The following is a 22,642-nucleotide window of genomic DNA, read 5'->3' as shown; positions in this document are numbered from 1 at the left end:
TGCTTTGCCTGGCATCAGTTTTTTCTTTTTTAATTACAGTGTAAATAACTAAGAAAAATAGAGCTCCATGATTATGAAATGGTCCTAAATTACTGTATAATTAGTGCCGTGATTAAACGGGTCTGTTCCTGGCAATCTCTCGCACAACAGGGCTTGTCCTTTGCTTCGTTCCCAGTAAACCGTCCTTCTCCACACATTTGTTGCTGGGAGCCTGCATTTGCTTTCTGTTTTATCTCTGTTGGTTTGCAGGGGATTATTGTGGGAGGCAGGTACTGGTGTGTGTGTGTGTGTGTGTGTGTGTGTGTGTGTGTGTGTGTGTGTGTGTGTGTGTGCGTGTGTGATGGATTATGCGCTGTCCACATTACACCCCTCATAGCCTAGGGCCTACTATTTTGGGATAGGCTCCGAACTCCCTCAGCCCTGACCAGGATAAATAGTTAACGAAAGTGAGTCAGTGAGTAACCTACACACACACACACACACACACACACACACACACATACACACACATACACACACACAGACTGGCTGAAGCCGCTTGTCCCAAGCGAGGTCGTAGCAAGCCGGAGCCTAACCTGGTAACAGAGGGTGTGAGGTTGGAGGGGGGGGGGGACACACCCAGGATGGGTCGCCAGTCTGTCACCAGGCACCCCAAGAGGGACTCGAACCCCAGACCCACCTCAGTGAGTAACCCAAAGACTAAAATTATGACTAATACTGATACTAATATGGTGGATGAAGGAAGTAAGTGGTGGACAACAAGGCATTTGTTCTCTTTACAGGCTGCTGCATTTAAAGGAATATTACGCAAAATTGAGCATTTCACACTTTCTAACTGTTCCTAATTATAAATGTCGCTTGTCAGTGCCAAATGAGTGATGGAACGAAGTAGCCAAGATTCACTATTTTTCTTCTTTCATTTAATTTTAGGTCTGTGCTCGTGTACCTACAATCCATCTGTTATTCCTCCTGAGTCAGCAAAAAGAAAGCCCCTACGGCACACACCGACCAGGGGCGGCACAGTGGCGCAGCGAGTAGCGCTGCTGTCTCACAGCACCTGGGTGGTGCTAAAGAACGTGGCTTCGATCCCTGCTTAGTCTGTGTGGAGTTTGCATGTTCTCCCCGTGTCTGTGTGGATTTTCTCTGGGTGCTCTGGTTTCCTCCCACAGTCTGAAGACATGCTGTTCAGGTTCACCCATAGTAGTGTTCTGCTGTATGAATGAGTGACCCATTGTAAGTAGTGTATCGAGCAGCGTTAGTCACCTTGGTGAATAAGGTGTGTGGGCTGCTAACACCACATAGCATCCAGTGTAAGTTGTTTTGGAGAAAAGCGTCTCCTAAGTGAATAAATGTAAAACACACTCTAAATGTGAGTGATCAGTCACATCCCAAAAAGCATATGCAAGTGGAGTATTTTCCCTCTTTTGTATTAACCAGATAGATACAAAAGACTGTTTCTTTCCCCATGCTGTTATGTCCATGAATAGCCAATTGTTTGTTAGCTGCAAGAGATCGGCAGAGTTTGAAATTCACTGATGTGGCAGGTGATTGATGAAGCGTTACATAAAGCCATTTTCCCACGTTCCAACCTGCTGTCGAGAAATAATGAGACCGCAGGCATCGGGGAGGGGGGGGTCCTCGACAGCCCTGAAAAATAGGATGGACGTTCTGCTGCAGCTTTAGGATGAATTATGAATATACCTGGGACCCCCAGCGCCTGGTAATGGCATCAATTAGCCATTAAAGCTGTAGGTTCAGTTAACATTTCCTCCATGCAACTGCTACTGTACTTCTATAAAAGCAGCAAGCAGCTCTTATTTTGGTCTTTGCTTCTTTCAGGAGTCTCTCCTTCTCTTTCTGTCTTTGTGTGTTTTCCTCATCCCTGGGGAAGATCCTTTTCCTTCTGCTTTCCCTTCTTTTGCCGTACTTCGCAGTGGGATTTGCATCTGTGCTTTACATAAAATTGCATGCTTTTATGCAAACCACTGGTCTTTCTGACCTTTTTGTGGAAGGATCAACTTGTAGGTTGGTGGATGAAGGAAGTAAGTGGTGGACAACAAGGCCTTTGTTCCCCTTACGGGCCGCAGCTGCGACCTCCGGTCCCCCGACCAGGGAGTGCATGAGCGGTAACAGGAAGTAACCGATGTGTCCCGTCGTAGGACCGAGGCGGCCGCATGGGCAGGAAATGGGCACAGGACAGTAGGTTTTCCAACAAAATAGGTTTATTTGAAACGCAACGGTACCAAAACAGACCCCTTTCAGGGGTTAATTCTCTCAAGTCCTCGGGCCAGCTGCCTTTACAGTTCTTCTGCCGGGCTATGAAGTGTCGGCAGCTGGTCACCATTGTTCAGCTAAGAGAGGGGCAGGTCTCTGGGAGATGTCCGTCAAGGGGATCTGCCTCCTGCCATACCGCCCACCAGCTCACCCTGACCGCAGTAACGCTTGTAACACTTCAACGGTCCAGCAGCAAACCAAGCGTCCTCCTTTCCCACCTTCTAGGAACCACCGTTCACCCCCCACGGTTTGTTGCACCAAAACGAGACGCAAAACAACCCGTTGCACCATTTCATCTTTCTTCCTTCCTCTATTTCCTCCCACTTTTCCCCCATCCTTTTAAGGACAGCCGAGCTCAGTAGCTGGAATGTAGAGCGCAAGCGCAAGTAAGTGCACTTACAAGGGTTCGCACAGCGAGGACTAAATATCACCACTTGCTTTCTTTGTCCGCAAAATGTCGTAGAGTGTCTCCCCCGGGCTGTCCACAGCAAGGGAAAAACTGCAAATGCAGATGGATTATACCTGCACCAATTCATTATCGATTTCTCTTTTCTCTTTGGGGTTTAATTAGGTGCCCTTCCCCATTACTGTTTAGCCGATGTGCTCCGGCCTTCGTTAAGCTGTCGTGCTGGATTTTTTGCTTTAACATCTCTCTCTTAATTCAAACGGCTCTAAGCTACTAGCGCAACGCAAAACAGCCAAAGACATGTTTAAGTCTCACACCGTGTAGATAAGTGTGAGGACGGTGCTTGGTTTTATTTCGGTGAAATGTACCACGGGTGTAGGACTCCAGCGCTGACGCCGCACCGCAAAGGTTATTGTGATTGATTGATTCTTTGTCTTTGGCCTGAATAAATAATCTGCCTTCAGTTTACAACTTCTGGGCAAATATTACAGCATTCTTCAAGAAATCACAGAATGCTGTATTTACAATATTAATTCACCATTATAAGGCAATGAAGGTTGTGTCCAGTAATGGCAGATAACAAAATCGGCTGTTTAAACTATAGATCAGATTTATTATATGTAAATACACCAAACGCTGACAAGTACTGGGGCACCAGGTAGAACGTGGTTAGAGTAGCCACCTTCTAAGGACACGGGTTTGAATCCTGCCTCCTGTTGTAGCGTCCTTGAGCAAGTTACTTACTGTGAACTGATACAGTAAAAATTACCCGACTAAATCGGCGTAAGTAGATTAGCGCTGAAAGATGCCTCTGGAGTAAAGAGTCTCATAAATTACCCGTTTTTATCAGCAAAACGTTGCGAGTAAATTTTTTTGCAAGAGATGGGAAAATCTGTTCAGTTGCACTGTCACACTATAATTGTGTAGATTTACATTCTGATATTTGACTGATTCGCTAATGAAGATTCGAACTGTGAGGGGAGCATGGTTTTGAATTAACACTGATATCTTAATTCATCAGCAGTCTATTTATTACTGCTCTATTTTTCACTTTATTCGTTGCAGGGTTCATAACTTCAGCAAGGCAATATGTCAGATTCCTGGCCTAGAAACGGTGTTTCGCACACAGTGCAGAGCAGACGTGCAGCACCTTTAAATAAAGTGCCCTAATGCATCCCTCCGCAGTATCCCCCCTGGATGCACTGTCACACGGTATGAATCACTGAGTCATTCCCTGCTCTAGCATTACCTTAATCACATGGGCAGTAAGAGGCGGAGGTGAGCGCCATCGCTTCCACACAGGTCCACGTTGGTCCAGCTGCTTAGGCGTCAGTGTCTTCAGTGTCCATGATGGAAGCATGTGAACACCAAATTTTCATAATTTTATTAATGCATCCTTCCGTAACTCCCCTGTCGGCTTTTCACCGAGTGCATGTGCATGAGCTCTTGGGCGTGTGCGTGTGTGTGTGTGTGTGTGTGTGTGTGCGTGTGTGTGTGTGCGCGCGCGCGCCAGCGTTGGATATAAAATGTTAAATCACTGCCATGCTCTGGCTTCTGTGGAGGGATGAAGGAGATGTTTCTGCACCATAAAGCCTCCCCACGTGTCACTGTTCCATTCACCTGCACCTCTGCAATACATCAGATTTTGACACTCGAGTTAAAGCCTAATACTTTTTTTCACTCTACAAGTGTCAGAGGGATATTTAATGAACCCAGCAAGTCAAGACGTTAATGCTTCAATTTATATGTAGCACATCCCGCAGTGCCGTGTGTTATAGTGGAGTGTGTTATCACCATATGGCAGGACGGACCTACAGTGACACCGTGACTGACAGGGGATCCTTTAGTAACTCTTAATGATTCCCCCTGTCTGCACACATTGGAGACCTGGAGCATTATTATTCTTTGACAGCACCATCATAAATTAAACAAATCACTCTGCCCAAGTTAGGAAATAACAATGTAATATAGTGAAGATGTTTTCATACAGAGGAAGTGGAGGAATAGTTTGGGAAGAACAAAATTATCACCCTTTGTGAAAGTGCCAAAGGAGTTTGGGAGTTTAAACACACACACACACACATTTTCAGAACCGCTTGTCCCATACAGGGTCGCGGGGAACCAGAGCCTACCCGGCAACACAGGGCATAAGGCCAGAGGGGGAGGGGGACACACCCAGGACGGGACGCCAGTCTGTCGCAAGGCACCCCAAGCGGGACTCGAACCCCAGACCCACCAGAGAGCAGGACTGTGGTCCAACCCACTGCACCATTGCACCCCCACAGAGTTTAAGCATTTACTGAAATTTAGTAACTGATACATGATATAAAACTTGTCTGTTTCCGATGTGTAGCTTTTATTGTCAGGCTGTAAGTGCATTTTCAGCTGATACAGTAAGTGTGTATTTGTTATTATCGGATATTCCAGTTTCAAATGTCATAGGACAATACTAAGGGTTAAATGGGGAATTTGAAGAGATTTTTTAAAAATGAGCTTCAGATGGCAAAAAATGTTCCAAAGCATTTTTGCAGTAATACACTGTATTTTCTTCCTTTAATTGGAATGCAGTTCCTTTAATTGAAATTGAAAATCACAAATACATTAACACAGTAAATGTGTGTTATGAGCGGTTCTGTTCCTTCGGTGTTAAACTCTGGAAAAGTACTCGTAATTTAAAACACACCATAAACACCTTTCACAAATGACATTTGTTCATCTAGCCGATGTTTTTTTCTAAAGTGACTCACAGTGTTAATCGACCTTCAACTATTCGCCAATTTATACAGGAGGGCAATTTTACTGGAGCAATTTAGGGTAAGTACCTTACTCGAGTGTACTACAACTGGAGGTGAGGTTTGAATCTACAGCCTTCTGGGGCCAAAGGCAGCTGTTTTAACCTACCAGTGAAGGGCCTCGTGTTCCGTGCCACGTATTGAACGTTGCCTTAAGTTTTCGTTCATATTCATCGTGAGCCATGAACCACTGAACACTATTTCCTTAACAGGAATAAAAGGCAATCATAGAGTGTACGAGTACAAAGAAATCTTCACTAAGAATTTTTCCACAGAATCCTCTTATTGGGAGGGACGTCGTGGCCCTTCCTCAGCAGGAATCAGACACATCCGGGCTGAAATTTTACTCCAGTTTTCGTACACCTTCGCTGCTTCATCAGTGCAGCTCTAAAATAGAACATAAATTGATATATCGAAGGTGCAGGTTGGAATGGTGAGGGAAGGCCTCGTATGACAGCAGTCTTTGCTTCCAGCAGCTCTTCTCGAGGAAGGGGGCTTACGACGCCATCCAGATGGTGAAAGAAACAAACAGGGTGGCCAGCGCTGTGAACACAGACATGGTCTCCAGGTACAGCATGACACCCAGCCCTAGGAGAGCAGTGAACGCCGCGCACTTCTTGCTGCAGAAAATCTTTCGCACTGTTTTGCAGAACTGCAGAAAAAGGGGGAAAACAACGTGTGCTATGATCATCCAGGTGGATAAATGACTGACAGTGCACTGTCTTCTGCATTCTCATAATAAATTCTCCCAGCATTTTTTTATGTAACCACATCTGCCACCAGATGGCGCTGCGGATCAGCAAATTATAAGCTGCTATAATTAGAAATTTTTAATGCAGAGGGCTTTCTAACAGTAGAAGTCAGGAAGGTCAGTTAACAGTCACACTTTGTTCTAATCCTTATGCTTTAGCTTCTAACACAGCATGCAAGGCCTCTGTGACGACTGGTTTTGTTTAATTCCCCATCATTTCATGTGTGTTTCCAATAATCCGCCTCCCACAGAAAGTGTCCCCCAGACCCCCCGACTGGACAAAAGAGAGCCCACAGTCTCGAGTGTGGTCCCAAGGAGCTTAGTCCTTGCCCTCCGCTCTGGCCTGTTGTCCGCGGCACAAAGCTCATGCAAAGCAATGCATTCCTGGCGGGACTGCTGACCGGAGCAGCGCCGGGACACTGCTTGGTTTTACAGGGTGAATTTACCGGAAAGACGTGACAAAGGACCTCAAAATGCAGATTCTTGCCAGCATCGCTTGGTGTGCTTTATAAAAGTGGGTTGATTTCATGTTTCTACTGCGTGGCACAAACAGCAGGCGATGAAAACAGTTTATAATGAATATCTCTGGTTCTTTTATTCATAGCGGTAACACGTAACAGTATTTGAATCACGCTTAGAAACAAGTGGATTACAGATGTGTGTACAAAGTGTGTACAGTGGTTAAAGTCACCGCTTTACACTCATGAAGGAGCCAGGTTTGAATCTCACCGCTTGCTGTTCTCCATGGTTAATACTACAATAAAAGCTTTTCATTTTATAATTTATTCGATTCACATCATTATTTTAAATAGTACTTCTCAGAGAGCAAATTCCTGAATTCCAGAAAGCAGATCTCATCCTGGTTTAAGGATCCTTCTCATTTACCTTGAGCTTTTCTCCAAGTGAGAGTGTGAATTTACCCATTTTTACTGCTGGGTAATTCTACTAGAGTAATTCAGGGTAAATACCCTGCTTAAGGGGAGTACAGCAAGAGGTGGGATTCAAACCTGCATCCTTCCTGAGTGTAAGGCAGTGGCTCTAACCACTGTGCCACTATGCCAAGCTTCTTCTTCTAATGGCTGAACCTCAACAGCAGCATCACTTGCGCATGTCACTGCAACTGTAAGATGTGGAAATGTTGTCGTACCTGATAGGTCTGGAAGCTGATGGCGGTGCCGTATCTGCAGTACATGACATAGTGCTCGCAGTTGTACCACAGCAGGCTGTAGCTTACGGACCCCAGCAGCTTCTCCGCCCGCCGCGCCACCTCATCGCCACTGAACGGAGGCCGGCTGCACACTTTATCCATGTGGTTGACCAGAATCTGCGCCCCGTAGGCGAAATCCTCCACAGAGTCCACGCGGACGCTGGCCACCTTGGTGATGACGCCAAGGATGAGCCTGTTGTTGGTCACCATGCTCCTGACGGCCTTCTCATCGGAGGAGAAGACGGGCAGGATGTCGGGGATCAGGTGCGCCACCTTGTTGTCCCCGAGGTAGATGCCGAAGTGCGTGAACAGGGTGCGAGGCACCTCCAGGAGGTCCCCCCGTTTGTAAACGGACACATCGTACTTGCGCTCCTTCTCCTCCTCCTCCTCCTCCTCCACCTTGGAGGCGATGAAGAACAGGTTGAGGACCTGGAAGGGGAACATTTCAGTGGCTGTGGAGAGCTGCCTAGCACCTGCCCTTATTTATCCCTCCTGCCCTGGGAGGCGGCGGGGAATTAACAGGCGCTGCGTTTTACGTGGCCTTCAATTGTGAGACAAGGGGCTTTGGAGAATCACATGTTTGCGAGGAGTGCCGATTTCCCAAGACTAATTTGGGTCGCTTGTTCACTGCGTAACAAGAGCAAATCTGCCAATAGGTTCTAAAGACGGAGAAATGTTGCTCACTTCCCACGAACGCTGAGTGCAATAGCTCGGTTAAATAGTTAACGGTACTTGTATAATTCTTATTGGCTGTAAATATAAATGGAACATGAGTAACTATCAGCTAAACGAAACGTATCTGGGGTTCTCTGTGCCTAAGGTGTACAGAATGGGCCTGTTTTCAACAGGACATTAGAACTCTTCTGTATATACAGCTTACACTTGTATAGCACCGGGAACACCCAGATTATCGGCACTTTTCACAGTCAATATTCTGCTCATCAAATGATGAGCTCTGTTCAAGCGAGCAGGTTTTGCAAACTGGGCCTTAGTCCTTCCTTCGGCGTTGGAAAGATCTCTTAGTTTTTACTACTTTTGCAAAAACTGCTTAAGTTCCCTACAAGATAGATAGATAGATAGAGATAGATGGACGGATGGATGGACGGACGGAGAGATTGATTTTTTTCTCTATGCATGATATAGAAGATTAATGACTTTGTGATCCTTTTGTTAGTTATGGTCCCGATATAAGAAATGCTGAGTATGGAAGTACATGGTGCCCTTCATATAAATGTTGCTACATGTTATTTTGTATTGATACACAGAGACTGTCTCCTACATAGGCCTTCATCTGGACACGTCAAGGCAGACACACGTTCACAGCTCTTTCGAACATATGTCATTAAAGTCCTTCTCCGCACTGTGAAAATAGCGTCCGGATTCCTGTGTACAACTTTGATCTGCCTATTGATGGGATGCTTTCATAGTACGCTTGAGCGTATGAATCGCACAGAATCGTGCTTTGACCTCACTGGGCTGTGGTCAAAAGACATGCATGGTCCAGAAGGGTGAGCAGATGATTTCAATTAAAAGATACAGAGCAAAGTGTTGAGTATTTACTGCATTGTTAATATATAACTGTCTCTTTCTCAGAGTTTGAAACTTTACTTGAGTCACATGTCTGCAGCTGTGTTTCTATCTCTTAATGTAATGCATAAATTGTACTTTTGCTGAGATGTACGTTGCTTTGGACAAAAGCATCTGCTAAATGAATAAATGTAAATGTAAACTTTTTGTGCTGCTGTGAACTAATGACGTCTCTTTTAATTTGCTTTAAAACATATTACATTCTTTTTTTCCCAAGGGATTTAACGTATGGATTTCAGCCAGTACAGTAATTGGATAACTGGATTAGTTTATAGTAAGTAAATAGGGTTACAATAAAATTACCAAAAGAATGTTTGTCTTGGATTTTTTCAGGTTGTGTTGTTATTTTTTAACCTTAGTTGGCAGACAGCTTTCCTTTGACGCGATTATTATGTTATGTATTCTAAAAATTTCAATGTAATTACCACTGAAAAGCGATAATCCTTGTTACCACAGCAAAATCAATTGGTTATGTGTGGGATCTGGCAGTTTTTGAGTGGTAAGGATTTTCTGTGTCTACACTCACTATTAATTAAGGGCAAGAATTAATTAAGGGGCTGGGGATTTTCTGCGTTTACTCAGTATTATTTAAGATGTTGAATTTGATTACATAATGTTAAACAATCACACATTTTCTTCAAATAACCAATTCGCAACAAGTAACACTGTGCTTTTTTAATAGTTTTTTAATGTTGTAAAATATACATAGAAAAAATGTCAGGATGTTATAAATTTATACAAGTAGTGGCATACAAAAAAATTCTTTGAAAAAACAAAATGTACAAGTAGTCGCTCGGTCTACATTATTAACAAATAATATGGACTTACACAGTAAGTTAAATTTGGTAAAATGAGCAAAAGGAAGCATAAAGCAAAAAACCATACATATGTACATATACAGATGTATCTCCATAACAGGAGAACAAGTCATCCCAGGATAAATGAGACTCTTCTTCCATGTCCGTGTGTAAGGTCAGCCGGCCATCCAAAGGGTGAAGGGGATGAGGACGGTGGGCAGAGTCGTGGACGGGGCTAGACCCAGACAGACAATGGACAGTATCCCCAACACGGCCGTGAGGAGGACACTCCTCTGGTCCCGCACTATGGACTTCAGTCCCTCGCAAAACTGTAGGGGGTAGGGGTGGGGGTGGGGGTGGAGGGTTAGAGATAAGACACAGTTTGGAAAACTTAGCAAATAACATAACATTCCTGTTACGTTTCATCAGCGTCTAACTGACAAGTTCCCCACATGGAGAAAGGTTCCCAAGACAATATTCCCGAAGAGAGACGGCCACGAAGCCTCGCAGACCGAACGGCACCGTGTGTTGTGTTTGCGGAATTATTCCCAGCACAAATTAAAAGCGAGCAATTCCTCTTGTGTCAAGGCACTAAACTTAAAATCACTGGCTTAGGTTCTCAAATTCTGAATCTTCTTAGGCCCTCAGATCCTTGAGCTCAAAAACCTTTGGCATGCGGTGTGTTTCTCTTTTGAACTACAGTCTCTCTAATTCTCGCTTGTTGCTCCTATTCGGTTACGTCCTTGATTTCAAGAACATTTACAGAAATTGTTTGGGCTTGAAGATTGAGAAATGTGTACCCTGAAACAAGATTAATAGGATTAACGTAATCTCTTTAACAAAGTATTCCACGCTTTGGCATATAGCCCACACAAGTAGAGACTGTCTGTCTGCTCCTTCTCTATACATTTAGAGGCAACACACACACACATTTTCAGAACCGCTTGTCCCATACGGGGTCACGGGGAACCGGAGCCTACCCGGCAACACAGGGCGTAAGGCCAGGGGGGGAGGGGACACACCCAGGACGGGTTAGAGGCAACATTCTTTTTGTTTTTATTGGACAGTTATGTCATAAAAATATATTTTGCAAAAAAACCTCCTATTCACTAATGCTAATGAAGTTGATTGTCTGTACAAAATTTTGCAATATTTTCCCATTTGCTCACTTTTAAAATATTCAGGAGCAGAATCTATTACATGTAGCCAAAGCAGCAGCATGTTCATTTAAATCTTCTCAAGTCGTAACCAATATTTTTAATAACTCTGTTGATAATTTTGCCACTTTCCTGCAGCAGGAGGCGTAGCGGTTGGAGCTTTGTCTCGCAGTCTGAAAGTTCCTGCTATGAGTCCCACTGCTGTAAATTTTGTGATAAAGGAACTTATTTGGATTGATGCAGTAAAGTTCCCTGCAGTATAAATGGGTACATAACTGCAAGTGTAAAGGTTGCCTATCTAACACTGTAAGTCAGCTTGGGCAGGCAGGTAAATAAAGGTTACTAATGATGTTAATCAACCAGTTACAAAAGTAGTTAAGGGCTATTCGGACAAGAGCATATTCATTTAAATATAAGGGTATAATAAAAATGCGCAAGTGTTTTAAATGAACGACTTTGGAAAAAAGGGTATAGTAACAGTAATCACCCTTTATTAATATCAATAATAATGATAATAATAAGAAGAAGAATTTGTAAATGAATGGCTTTGGGAGATCAGTTAATTAACAGAGAAATCTAGTAATATAGTGGGTAAAAATATATATAAATTTTTATTTAATGCTATGGGAAATGTGTATCAAGTAAAAGGAACTCATAACAATAAGGAATCTTGATCATTTCTCCAATTAATGGCCATGGGAAACGGCACATTACCGAAAAGCAACTCCTAATCATGAAAAAAAAAAAAATCATCATGCACCTTTCTTTCTTTCCAATGAATGGCAAGGGAAATCAACATATTATAAAAATATCGAGCAGAACGTTCAGTGGGGTAGGAGCTTCCTTCTTCGTTTAAATGTACTGACAATAAAATGATTTTAAAAGAAACACCCTGTAGTGACCTTATATTCGGTCCTTCATTCATTATTCATTCATTCATTCACTCAGATTCTTCACGCGCTCAGCCGCGCAGCCGCCGCGTCGCGTGCGCCCTCGCGCCCTCCTCGCGCCCTCCTCGCGTCTCACCTTGTCCGTCTGCAGGCTCACGGGGGCGCCGTACCTGCAGTAGGTGACGAAGTGCTCGCAGTTGTTCCACAGCAGGCTGTACGCGATGCCCCCCATGAGCTTCTCGGCCCGCCGCGCCACCTCCTCGCCGGGCAGCGGCTGCCTCTTGAGCGCGGCGTCCATGCGGTTCACGAGCACCGGCGAGCCGTACGCGAAGTCCTCCACGCTGTCCACGCGGATGCTCGCCGTCTTGGCGATGACCCCCAGCAGCAGCCGCGTGTTGGTCACCGCGCGCTCCACGTGGCAGCGGTCGCGCGTCAGCGCGGGCAGGATGTCGGGCATGAGGTGCGCCACGCGGTCCTCGCCCAGGTAGATGCCGAAGTGCACGAAGAGCGTGCGCGGCACCTCCAGCAGGTCGCCCCTCTCGAAGGAGGAGGAGGAGGAGGAGGAGGAGGAGGACGCCGGCGCCTGGTGGCGCGTGTCCGGCGTGCACGCGTCCTCCTCGGCGGGGGCGGAGTTGAAGATGTGGAAGCTGGAAAGGACGAAGACCTTCCCGAAAAGAAAGGTGAGCGAGTCCAGCATGTTTCCGCGCGTCCATCCATCCATGTGCGCGCCCCGCCCCTCCGGATCCCTTTTATCCGGCGCGAGGAGGAGAGAGAGGGGACGTCGCATCATCGCCCGCCTCGCGCACACACTATTGGCTGTGTCCGCTGGCATCCCCGAGGAGCACTGGAGCTCGCCAACATCTTCATAACCCCCCGATGATCTAGCCTGACCCTGCACAAGTAGTACAGCTTGTTACTGACATCCTTCTTCTTCTTCTTACCTTTATTCATACTCATTATTTTCTCCAAAAGCTACTTACAAGGTTAAGGTTACAATTATTTACCCCTCTCCAGCCGGCTAAGTTCTACTGACGCAATTGAGGGCAAGTACCTTACTCAAGAGTACTACAGCCAGAGGTGGGGATCAAACCTATGACCTTTGGATCCAGAGGCAGTAGCACCAGCCACACCACCAACTGTCCCCTTTTGTTGTTTTTGTTCTTGTTACCACTGCTCGGATTTATTTATCTGACAGCTCTGGCCAAGCCCGCTCACAGTGTAAGATATTCAACTTTACTATAATTTACCCATTTATGCGGCAGCGTACTCCTACTGTATCAGTTTAGGGTAACTACAGTTCCTCGGTTATGGGCGCCACAGCAGCAGTGGGATTTGAACAAAGGGTTTGCTCTTCCAAAGTGACCGCCCTTAGCACTACCAGCTGTCCGGTAGGCAAAATGTGTTGCGGTAAATGAGTCAAATTAAACTGAGGATTTGAAAAGATGATGAACAAGATACCAACAGCACCTACTGACCGGTTATGCTTATTTTAAAAAGATCTAAGTAGATGCTGAAATGGAAACAGTCATCAGTCTTGGCTGGAGAAGACGGGCGGCTGATTATCATGCATTAATAGTTAATTTCCCAAGAGGAAGTGTTAATGCCTCAAAAACCCTGTCCGACGAGAAATAAGTTGAGATTGTAAAAGTGACCGCTTTGTGTGCGTGTTCATATTTAAAAGTGTCAGGAGAGCAGTCAGTAGCTCAGAATCCGTGTGGACCCAAAGCAGTTTTTTGATTCTGATACGGAGCTTTGCGCTCAAACAAAACTGAGCCTGTGGGGAGGGGGGTATTGTGGGGATGTCGGGGGAGGGCAGGCAGTGAATGCCCCCTGTATTGCGCGGTGACAGACACCTTCGAGGAGATGATGAATGGGCTGCCATCCTGGCATGGAGGCCTGCGTCCACCCGTGTCTGCAGCACTCGCGCCACACAACAAGGATGCACCAAAGTTGCCATGGTAACAGAGTCTGATTAATTGACTTGCCAGAACACACACCCCGTCTGTGGATAATGGAGTGGCTGTTTCTCTCGCACCAAAGCTCCCTGTTCTGACTCACTCGCAGATGGGTTGATGACACAAGAGAAGAACAACACTGACCATTTGCCTTCAGAAGTTGCCGGAGAGGGAGAAGTTGAAAGTTTCTAAGGATTGTTCTGAAACCTTTATAGTGACACAAGGATCATTAGTGGTATGTTTGCCAAGGTGTGGTGTGTCACCATTAAGTGTAACAGAGAGAAGGCAGTTTGACCAAAGTACTCTACCACTGGCTCTAAATTCATCAGATGTGACAATAAAACATGATTTCAGTTCTGGTCCAAGTGCTTTGTTGGATGATGTCCTCTCCAGTGGACAATATAACAGTACATCCCTCATTCAGAACACAAAACTAACTCCAGTCGTGCGCAGTATATATTATTACGTCTCGTGAATATGCCTCACCAATACGTGGCTCATGACAAACTAGTTTACATTTACATTTATTCATTTAGCAGGCGCTTTTCTCCAAAGCGACATACATCACATAGAAAATACAGCGTGCATTACACTAGCAGAGAGACATATATGCAGACGTGTGATTCTTAAGTACAGTTAGTTTCTTTCCACCATATGAATCAATATACATCACATGAGTAGCTGCATAAAGGTTTATCCAAATATCATTGATTCCTTTCTAGTAATTAAAATATACATATATATATACAGTGTATATGTATATATTATATATATATAGGGGGGCACGGTGGCGCAGTGGGTTGGACCACAGTCCTGCTCTCCGGTGGGTCTGGGGTTTGAGTCCCGCTTGGGGTACCTTGCGACGGACTGGCGTCCTGTTCTGGGTTTGTCCCTTCCCCCTCCAGCTGTATGCCCTGTGTTGCCAGGTTAGGCTCTGGCACCCTGTGACCCTGAATGGGACAAGCAGTTCAGAAAGTGAGTGAGTTCACTCTTGCATGGACTGCATTAGCTTAAAATATGGTGAAAGAGGATTTATTAATCCCTTCAGGGAAATTCATGCACTGCTGCAGCGGTCAGTGAGTTAAATGATGGGTAATGATGAACTGTTTCATCGTGTTGATAATGGTGGCAGTTTATGCTTTTTTTCATTTTTCACATTGGGTCAGATCACGGCGAAGCTCTGCTACATTCTGAAGCTGTTGCAGCAGAAGTATACATACAAGTGTGTTTATCATCTTTTAGCGAAATGCGATATGAAAACATTCAAGCCAGATGGTTTCCCTGCTTCTGGTGTCAATATCTTCTGTTTACGAACTGGGAGTATCAAAAAAAGATAAGATGTCTCCACAATATAAAATAAATTAATTGCCAAATTTAAAAAAAAAATATATGCTTAATAACCATGGAATAACAATGCGGTAAAAATCGTTGAACTCTGCGTGCAAGTCGATGTGGAGACGTAGCTGTTTTCTTAGCGCTCGTCTGCAACTAACGTGGATTTATTGGGTGCAAAATCAGGCAAAATATTTTTGGACACACGAATTGTCAAAGAGTCAGCAGCGAGTGGCCAGCTGTGAGTGTGGAGTCAAGCTCGGGGCAGTTTGCAGTCACGTAGCGGTCAACACACAAGTTGCTCTGGACACTTAATGGACCCGGGCGGGCCTTCCTCCGCTCGGGTGGTATGTGGAGCAGGGGGTGTACTCCAGAGCAACGGCACACTTTTGACCTCGCGGGAAATCTGCAGAAAACACTGATTTACTGTCTGCGCTATTCAACGTTTGTAGCACATTTATATACCGTATTGTGTATTTTATGCATATAATAAACATTGCATTTTAAATTAACGAATATACTGTAGCCCCAGCACCGAACCTTTGAAAGCACAAGTAAACTTATGCATTGCGGAGCAAATAAAAAATCTTTTTTTCGATTGCTAAATACATATATACAGCTGACAAGTTCGGTGATGAATGCAATATATTGTACAGTATATTTTACTTTATTTTGTATTATTGCAGTGCATTTTCATTTTGATATTTGTGACAGTGTGGGACAGTGGGTGGTGTTGGTGTACTCCAGCTCCTGGGCTGTGGGTTCAAGGTGTGTGTTCAAACCCAACTGAAAGATACCTTTCAGGTGAACCGTTGGCTCTTAATTGTCCATACTGCGTGCTTGTGTGTGTATGAATCAGTGTGAGTGTGTGGGTTACCTAGTTCTCCTGTGTGAAAGGGTACATACTGCAGGTTGCTTGGTGTAACACATCTCCATCTAGCACTGTAAGTCACCTTGGCCAAAGGAGGCAGGTATTATGAAATAATAGTAATAACAATATGCAGTGCTGAAAAACTTTGCTGTATCTTTTCTGGTTTTTACTCTTCTGTTTTTTTCTTTTATTGTGCCTTTTATTTGTTTCAGTGGGATTGACTCTTTTACTCTTTATTTTCTATACCATGAGGGGGTGCGGTGCCGCAGTGGGGCAGTGGGTTTGACCAGGTCCTGCTTCCTGGTGGGTTTGGGGTTTGAGTCCTGCTTGGGGTACCTTGTGATGAACTGGCGTCCCGTCCTGGGTCTGCCCTGTGCTGCCGGGTTAGGCTCCAGTTCGCCACAAGCAGTTTCAGGCTGTGTGTGTGTGTGTATGTGTATATAATATATATATATATATACAGTAGACTCTGAGGGGAAGGTGCTGCTGAGAGTTTTTAAGGTTAGGAGCTGAGATGCCTGATGGCCCCTCTGTAAATAATGTGGTGGATCTGTGGAGGGAAAGGGGGCGGGTGTTGTTGTCAGAGTTTTTGTTTATAGCCTGGTTCTGGATTTCGGATTTTGCTATCTCTCTGTCTCTCTCACACACTTTCACTCTTTCTCCCTATATCTCTGTCTCTCTCTCTCTCTCTCTCTGTATTCTGCTTCATTGGGCCACATGTTCCTTGGTTGTTTTTGAAAATGTTGCAGTCTGCATTACCAGGGTTACAATATTGTTCACATTGTTAAATTACTGTTTTTTTATGGTAAAATTGTTTCAGTGTCCTTTTAAAAATATTATCCACTATGTCAATATAAGTAAAAGTGTGAGGATTTAAAAATGTTTATTCTAAAAGTACATGGAAAATCAGTCTCTACTCAAAGATAGTATGCTTGCGTTACTTTTTTAGTTTTAGTGATTGAGTAATAATATTTTGATGTTCTTCTCCATACCTGAGGTTCTCTCCGTTAAACCAGTGTATGGATCACCCAAGTGATGAATTCTCTTCTGCTAGAAAAAAAATGAACAATTAATTTGATGATACCTCATGCGAACTGTGGACGGCTTTCCGGACACTGAACTTCTTGGGCAACGGTACTTGATCACACTTTTGAAATATTGCAGTTTTTTGCTCTTGCTTCATACATGAGGCTGTATTCATGATATCTCCGTGTAGTTGTTTCTTTTTCTATATTCCTGCAACCCGCTGTTGTTGCTGTTCCTATTCAATAAAAAAAAACTTTTTATCTATTCCAAAGATTTTTTTTGCTTTTCATTCCAGAGCCTTGTTTTATAATAATGAAATAGTTTTTATACATCTCAATCAGCATTTTCAGTATTAAAAATTGCACCCAGGACTAACAGTATCAATGTGTTCTGTGCATTAAAAAGAGGGGCCGTGTGTTTGGCTTCCTTAGAGCAGGAGCATGAAGTAGGTCAGATTCGTGGCAGGACTGCAGTGTTGTGGGGACCCCAGTGTGTTCAGCTTAAAGGGTTTACACACTCCTACCATTGTATGAAGCCCAGGCTTCACTCGGGTCAAAGGAGTTAGCGCTTCTGTCTTGAGCAACACCCCTGTTCCACGACCCACTGGCCTCTTCAACTCAACCTTTATCCACTGAAGTGATGTGAGTCCAGCTCGTACTGAATAATGTAGACCCCGTTCAACCTACATGGGTATCGAGCACAACTGATTAGTGCAGTATGAAAATCCAGCAATAATCTGTGGGCTAAAATGTTACCTGGAATTAACCAAGAAAGGTACCAGGTTAGTCATAGTCCTGATATTGCACCGCTGAACAAGGTTCTCAGCCTCATGGGTTCTTGTGCAACGGCTCTTAACCTCGGGTCCGCGGGTCGCCTTCTGGGGATGCATGAAGTGCAGCCTTACTTTGAAAGGAACAGTAAGTAAACTTAAGTTAAAATATGACCGCACTGTTGCTGTCTATAACATAATTCTGTTCTAAATCGAGTTCCAGTAAAGTGAGTGCAATATTTTCTCAGTTTTTATTAATGAACATTTTTCTACATGGGGGGTCCTTAGCTTTAGTAAGATTCTTAAAGGGATCCGTGGTCTATAAAAAGTGAAGAATCTGGCAGAATATCCAGCTTTTCAATTTGGAAAAAGGTCAAATAGTAACTTTTACTAGTAAAAGCTAAACCTGGAATTATAGAGATTGATGGATTATGAACACATTCCTGTACTTCTTATAATTGATAATAATCATGATTATATGACCGTGTGTTTCTGGGGTGGGAAAAAAGATTGGGCTTGTAACCAGAAGATTTCTGGTATTTTTTTTATTTTGGAGCAAGATTCTTAATCTTAACAGCATCATATAATCCTGTGATGCAATACCGCAAAACTGATATATTCATTTTAAATCACTGCCTGCTAAAAAAATAAAACCCTGTTGCATATTCACTTTAACAGCTGAACATACTTAGTTATAGTGTCCTCATTTTTATATATACTGTAGGTGATTTTCTCTACAATGTTGCTTGTAGTTTTTAGGTAAGAAAAGATGTATTCTCTGTGACCTAAATATTTTTTAAAATCCTTGTAACAAGTGTTTTAAATAAGTTGCGTAATACACGTTAACCACAATAAGAGTCTTTGTGCCAAGGTACCCACAGATAAATCTCTTCAGGTCATAGATAGTAAACTGACAACATCATAACTACCTGAAAAAAAACACTTAATCACATAACATAGTGAAGTTCAATTATACTTAGATTAGGCAACAGCAGCAGAGGAACATCTATAGAAATTAGTCAAGACTGCAACCTCTCAACTGCCATAATATCTACAAGTCCTTATGCAGAGTCTTTGGAAGAACCAGTAGAATATTGAACTTAAGAATATCTTGTCTCCTTTCTAGAAAAAGCAAGACAAATGAAGGCCACCAAAAACCCCCGTGAATAGCAGGACCCGATCAAAACGTTGACCTATTTGGCAGTCACATTAGTACACTTGGTGCTGCGTTGTTGCGGTTCCTGCAAAGTTTTGCAGCAGCAGCTTTCTAAGAAGAAGAAAACACATAATCTCAATACCGTCTCTTGTAAAGATCTATCAATGAGCCCTGATCAAAGGCCAGTCCTGGGCTTCATGTTAAATCTCCTTGCTGATGGTGACAAGCTGATATTGGCATGTATCTGGTATGGACCCAGCCATTCCTTGACTAAAGAGAACCAAGAACCCCCTACGGATGAAGCTGGCGGGACATAAATCATCTTCCTGCATGTCGACTCAGAAGTAAATCTCTTGAAAAATTGGGGAGAAAGCTGCTTCCAATGAAATAAACCTGCAGGCGGCCAACTGCTTAACTGACAGCCTCATAATGTCGTTTCTCACTTGAGAGGTAATTTTCGACAGCACTTGAAATTTGCCGCTATGTTATATACGTAAGTGCGAGCCTCAGTTAATCTGGACCCATGGCTTGTAAAATGGAGTGTTGCTGAAGATGCTGGAGGTCTCAAGACTTTCATCTCCTTCATATTTCCAAGTCGCCCCTTAATTGGATCTTCAGAGAGCAAATAAATGTCATGGAGATAATGGGAAGCGTTTGGAGCTCTATGGCATTTACAGGCATATAGCAGCCTCCATGTGTTCTGGCCCTAAAAGAAGCACAGTTCACCAGGAGTTCATCACTGTTCAGGTTCATTAGCAAGGCATAGTTCAGTTTTAGGTCAGCAAAGCGCTGTATCTGTCCTGTGTCACGTTTTTACACATCTCCCACTCCCGAAAATAGGCTGTTTCAGGCAGTGGACCAGGCATTTATCTGTAATAGAAACAGAAGGGTCACGGAGACTATAGGTTATTATTCTTAATGTAAATGTTTACACTGGTATTAAGCTGAGGGATACTAGGTAATAAATGGTGACATGACAAAAAAAAAAACGGTTTGCATCAGTACTTTTATATAACTTGGTTCTTTTCACTTGACCCTTAGTGACTTCACTCTGAGACCCCATACAGCAGCTTTCTGCATTCATTAAAGGACAAAAACACCAGTTATGTGGATGTTCGGTTGCTGTGGCTTAAGAGCACGAACCGTCGGCAGCCAGGGAAGGATCACTTCGGGGCTCCTCAACTCCATACAGCTGGCGTCAGACCTCCATCAGTGGGGCCCCCAGGTATTATGCTGCTCCCTCTAAGCTACTAGCTACAAGACATCCCATAGTACCTCTGTGTGAATGACACCTTGACTACCAGCTACAGAACAAGTATGACCCTGAAAAGGTGAGTGCATGAGGTGATGCATCTCCTGGTCATCCATAAACACCCCTATCTGATTCATGTGGTCAAAATAGAATAGTGTGCTATGCATTGTTCTAGTAAATACACACACACACACACACATTTTCAGAACCGCTTGTCCCAGACAGGGTCACGGGAACCGGAGCCTACCCGGTAACACAGGGCGTAAGGCCAGAAGGGGAAGGGGACACACCCAGGACGGGACGCCAGTCCGCCACAAGGCACCCCAAGCAGGATTCAAACCCCAGACCCACTGGAGAGCAGGACTGTGGTCCAACCCACTGCGCCACCGCACCCCTCGTTGTTCTAGTAAATATAACAGTACAAAGCAAACAGTGATGTTTATTTCTTATATTTTTTCACCAAAAAGTTCTATGAGCAACTACACCAGTATTATGAGAATGAAGATAGCGCAAATATGAATGCAATTATTTATATAGCTCCCTGGAAATAATTACCATAGATTGTATGTAATGGCAATTACACGGTAAATATGTGGCCATAGACTGCTCACAGTGTTTATCCCCACCTTCCGATAAGCCTTTTCTTTCATGAATGAACGGCAATAAACAAAAGGCAAGTGAAAATAAAGTCAACTGCTTAATAAAACCATGAGCTCTTCTAAAAATATGCGTATCTTAGGAATTAATATTTCAGATCTGAATAAGGCAGTTGTGACAATGACGTAGTAATGATACTCGAAGATGCTCAAGAGAAACAGAGGAAGAATATGTAACTATACCAGGCTATTAAGAATATTTAACAGACTATGATACTGACACATTTTTAAGCAACTTTAAAGTTCTTCACTAAACATTTTACACATTCATACTTCATTTGACTTGCAGGTGTGTGTTTATTTTATGAAAATGGAATGTACCAGTAACACCAGCACAACACCGCTATTTAAATGTCAACAGTCCTTAAGAAAGAAATGTCTCTTTAATTCGGTTAGATGAATTAGTGTGGCTGAATTGTTTTGTTGCTGTGCCAACCGGCCACCCTTGGGCTATCCAGGTTTCTGTAGCAATGCTGGTTCCACCGTTGTCCGGAACTGGGCTAATTCGATGCACGGAGCTGTTGGAAGCAGGTTTTGTTGTGCCGATGTATGTCAGAGCCCTGACCACCCCTCCCCACCTCCCCACCTCCCCAGTCCAGGGCGAGTTCTCATGAGGGTCCCCTGCGTAAGAGGTCCTTTATACCCGCCTGAATAGGACTCAGCTCTCTATTCTGCCCCGCGTTCCGCCCGTCCCTCCCTCCCATGGACGTCTAGACAAGGGCCTCGGTTGGCTTGCGCTCGCGTTGCCGTGCTCCAGGCGCCCCTTAACAGTTCCAGAGTCTGTCGCAAGAATTCGCAAGCCAAAGATGCATTCTGAAAAGCAGCTTTTTTTCAAAAAGCTTGACAAATAACCCTGGAAGCACAGGAGAAATGCTGCACACTGTCAAGCGGAACAAACCACGCAACCTGAGCGAATCCTCATTTTCGGCAAAGCAAAAGTACCGGATGGCCGACGCACGTCTCTAAAACCTGTGAGGAAAATCACAGCTTGGAAAACTAAAGCTATTGCTGCGGCCCAGTCATCGCGGGGTGCAATAAAAATCTTTTTTTGGTATATCAGGAAAAAAGAACTTGTTTTAGTTTGGAAGATATTGAAAGTATCATTCTTCCTCAAACTTTTAGTCTACGTGCTTTTTTGGAGGTGGCTTCTTTTTTCTACTGTCTATCTGATTAAGTTATTACAGCATTTCTGGAAAGAGAAGCTCCAGCAGAGATGCACATTAAAGTGCAGTCAGAAAACTAGCAAAGAGCTGAAAAAGAATTACATACACGTATATACACACGTAAATGTGTATGTACAGTACATAGCTCCAGCGCTGATACACTTTAAGGGGTTGTGAGAAAGCTAGCAAAGAGATAAAAAAATATGCACATATATACGTGCATATATATATATGCAGAAATATAATGAATGTCTTTATGCAGCTTTTTTTTTATTTTCCCCTTAAATGATGGAAACTCTTCTTTGACTCTGTTAAGTGAATTGACTGTGGGTCAGATGGCTCTATAGCGCCTACTTGTGGCTGGGAGGTGAAATACACCGTTGGCCCCATCTGAACTGCAGATCGAGTGAGAAGTGCAGCCCTGCAGCCCTGCAGCCCTGCAGCCCCCCAGTCTGGTCTGAGCTCCTAACAACTCACTTTTTGGCAAAGCATGTATTTTCCTGATATCGAGAGAGTGAGAGAGTGAGCACAGCAAACAAGACAAATTGAAACATTATCATCAACAAGTAAAAAAGCCCTTCCTTGGTACACGTATCTACTC

At 43.9% G+C, this 22,642-nt stretch overlaps 2 protein-coding genes across 2 annotated transcripts; both read right to left on the bottom strand.

Annotated features, from left to right (window-relative positions):
• Nucleotides 1–5,968: 5,968 nt before the first annotated feature.
• Nucleotides 5,969–7,874, bottom strand: LOC108924447 (lecithin retinol acyltransferase). Its single transcript, XM_018735779.1, has 2 exons — nucleotides 7,371–7,874; nucleotides 5,969–6,124 (listed from the first exon to the last, which is right to left on the bottom strand). Exons 1-2 carry the CDS (start codon nucleotides 7,872–7,874, stop codon nucleotides 5,969–5,971), a joined length of 660 nt encoding a protein of 219 aa, XP_018591295.1.
• A 1,876-nt stretch (nucleotides 7,875–9,750) lies between these two features.
• Nucleotides 9,751–12,563, bottom strand: lrata (lecithin retinol acyltransferase a). The gene is made up of 2 exons (XM_029259154.1): nucleotides 11,998–12,563; nucleotides 9,751–10,143 (listed from the first exon to the last, which is right to left on the bottom strand). Exons 1-2 carry the CDS (start codon nucleotides 12,556–12,558, stop codon nucleotides 9,991–9,993), a joined length of 714 nt encoding a protein of 237 aa, XP_029114987.1. The 5' UTR covers nucleotides 12,559–12,563; the 3' UTR covers nucleotides 9,751–9,990.
• Nucleotides 12,564–22,642: the final 10,079 nt, after the last annotated feature.

Source organism: Scleropages formosus, chromosome 16, assembly GCF_900964775.1.
Source record: "Scleropages formosus chromosome 16, fSclFor1.1, whole genome shotgun sequence".
In the NCBI taxonomy this organism is placed as follows: Eukaryota; Metazoa; Chordata; class Actinopteri; order Osteoglossiformes; family Osteoglossidae; genus Scleropages; species Scleropages formosus.
The sequence above is the reverse complement of the archived record's forward strand: the minus strand, read 5'-3'. Positions and strand labels throughout refer to the sequence as shown.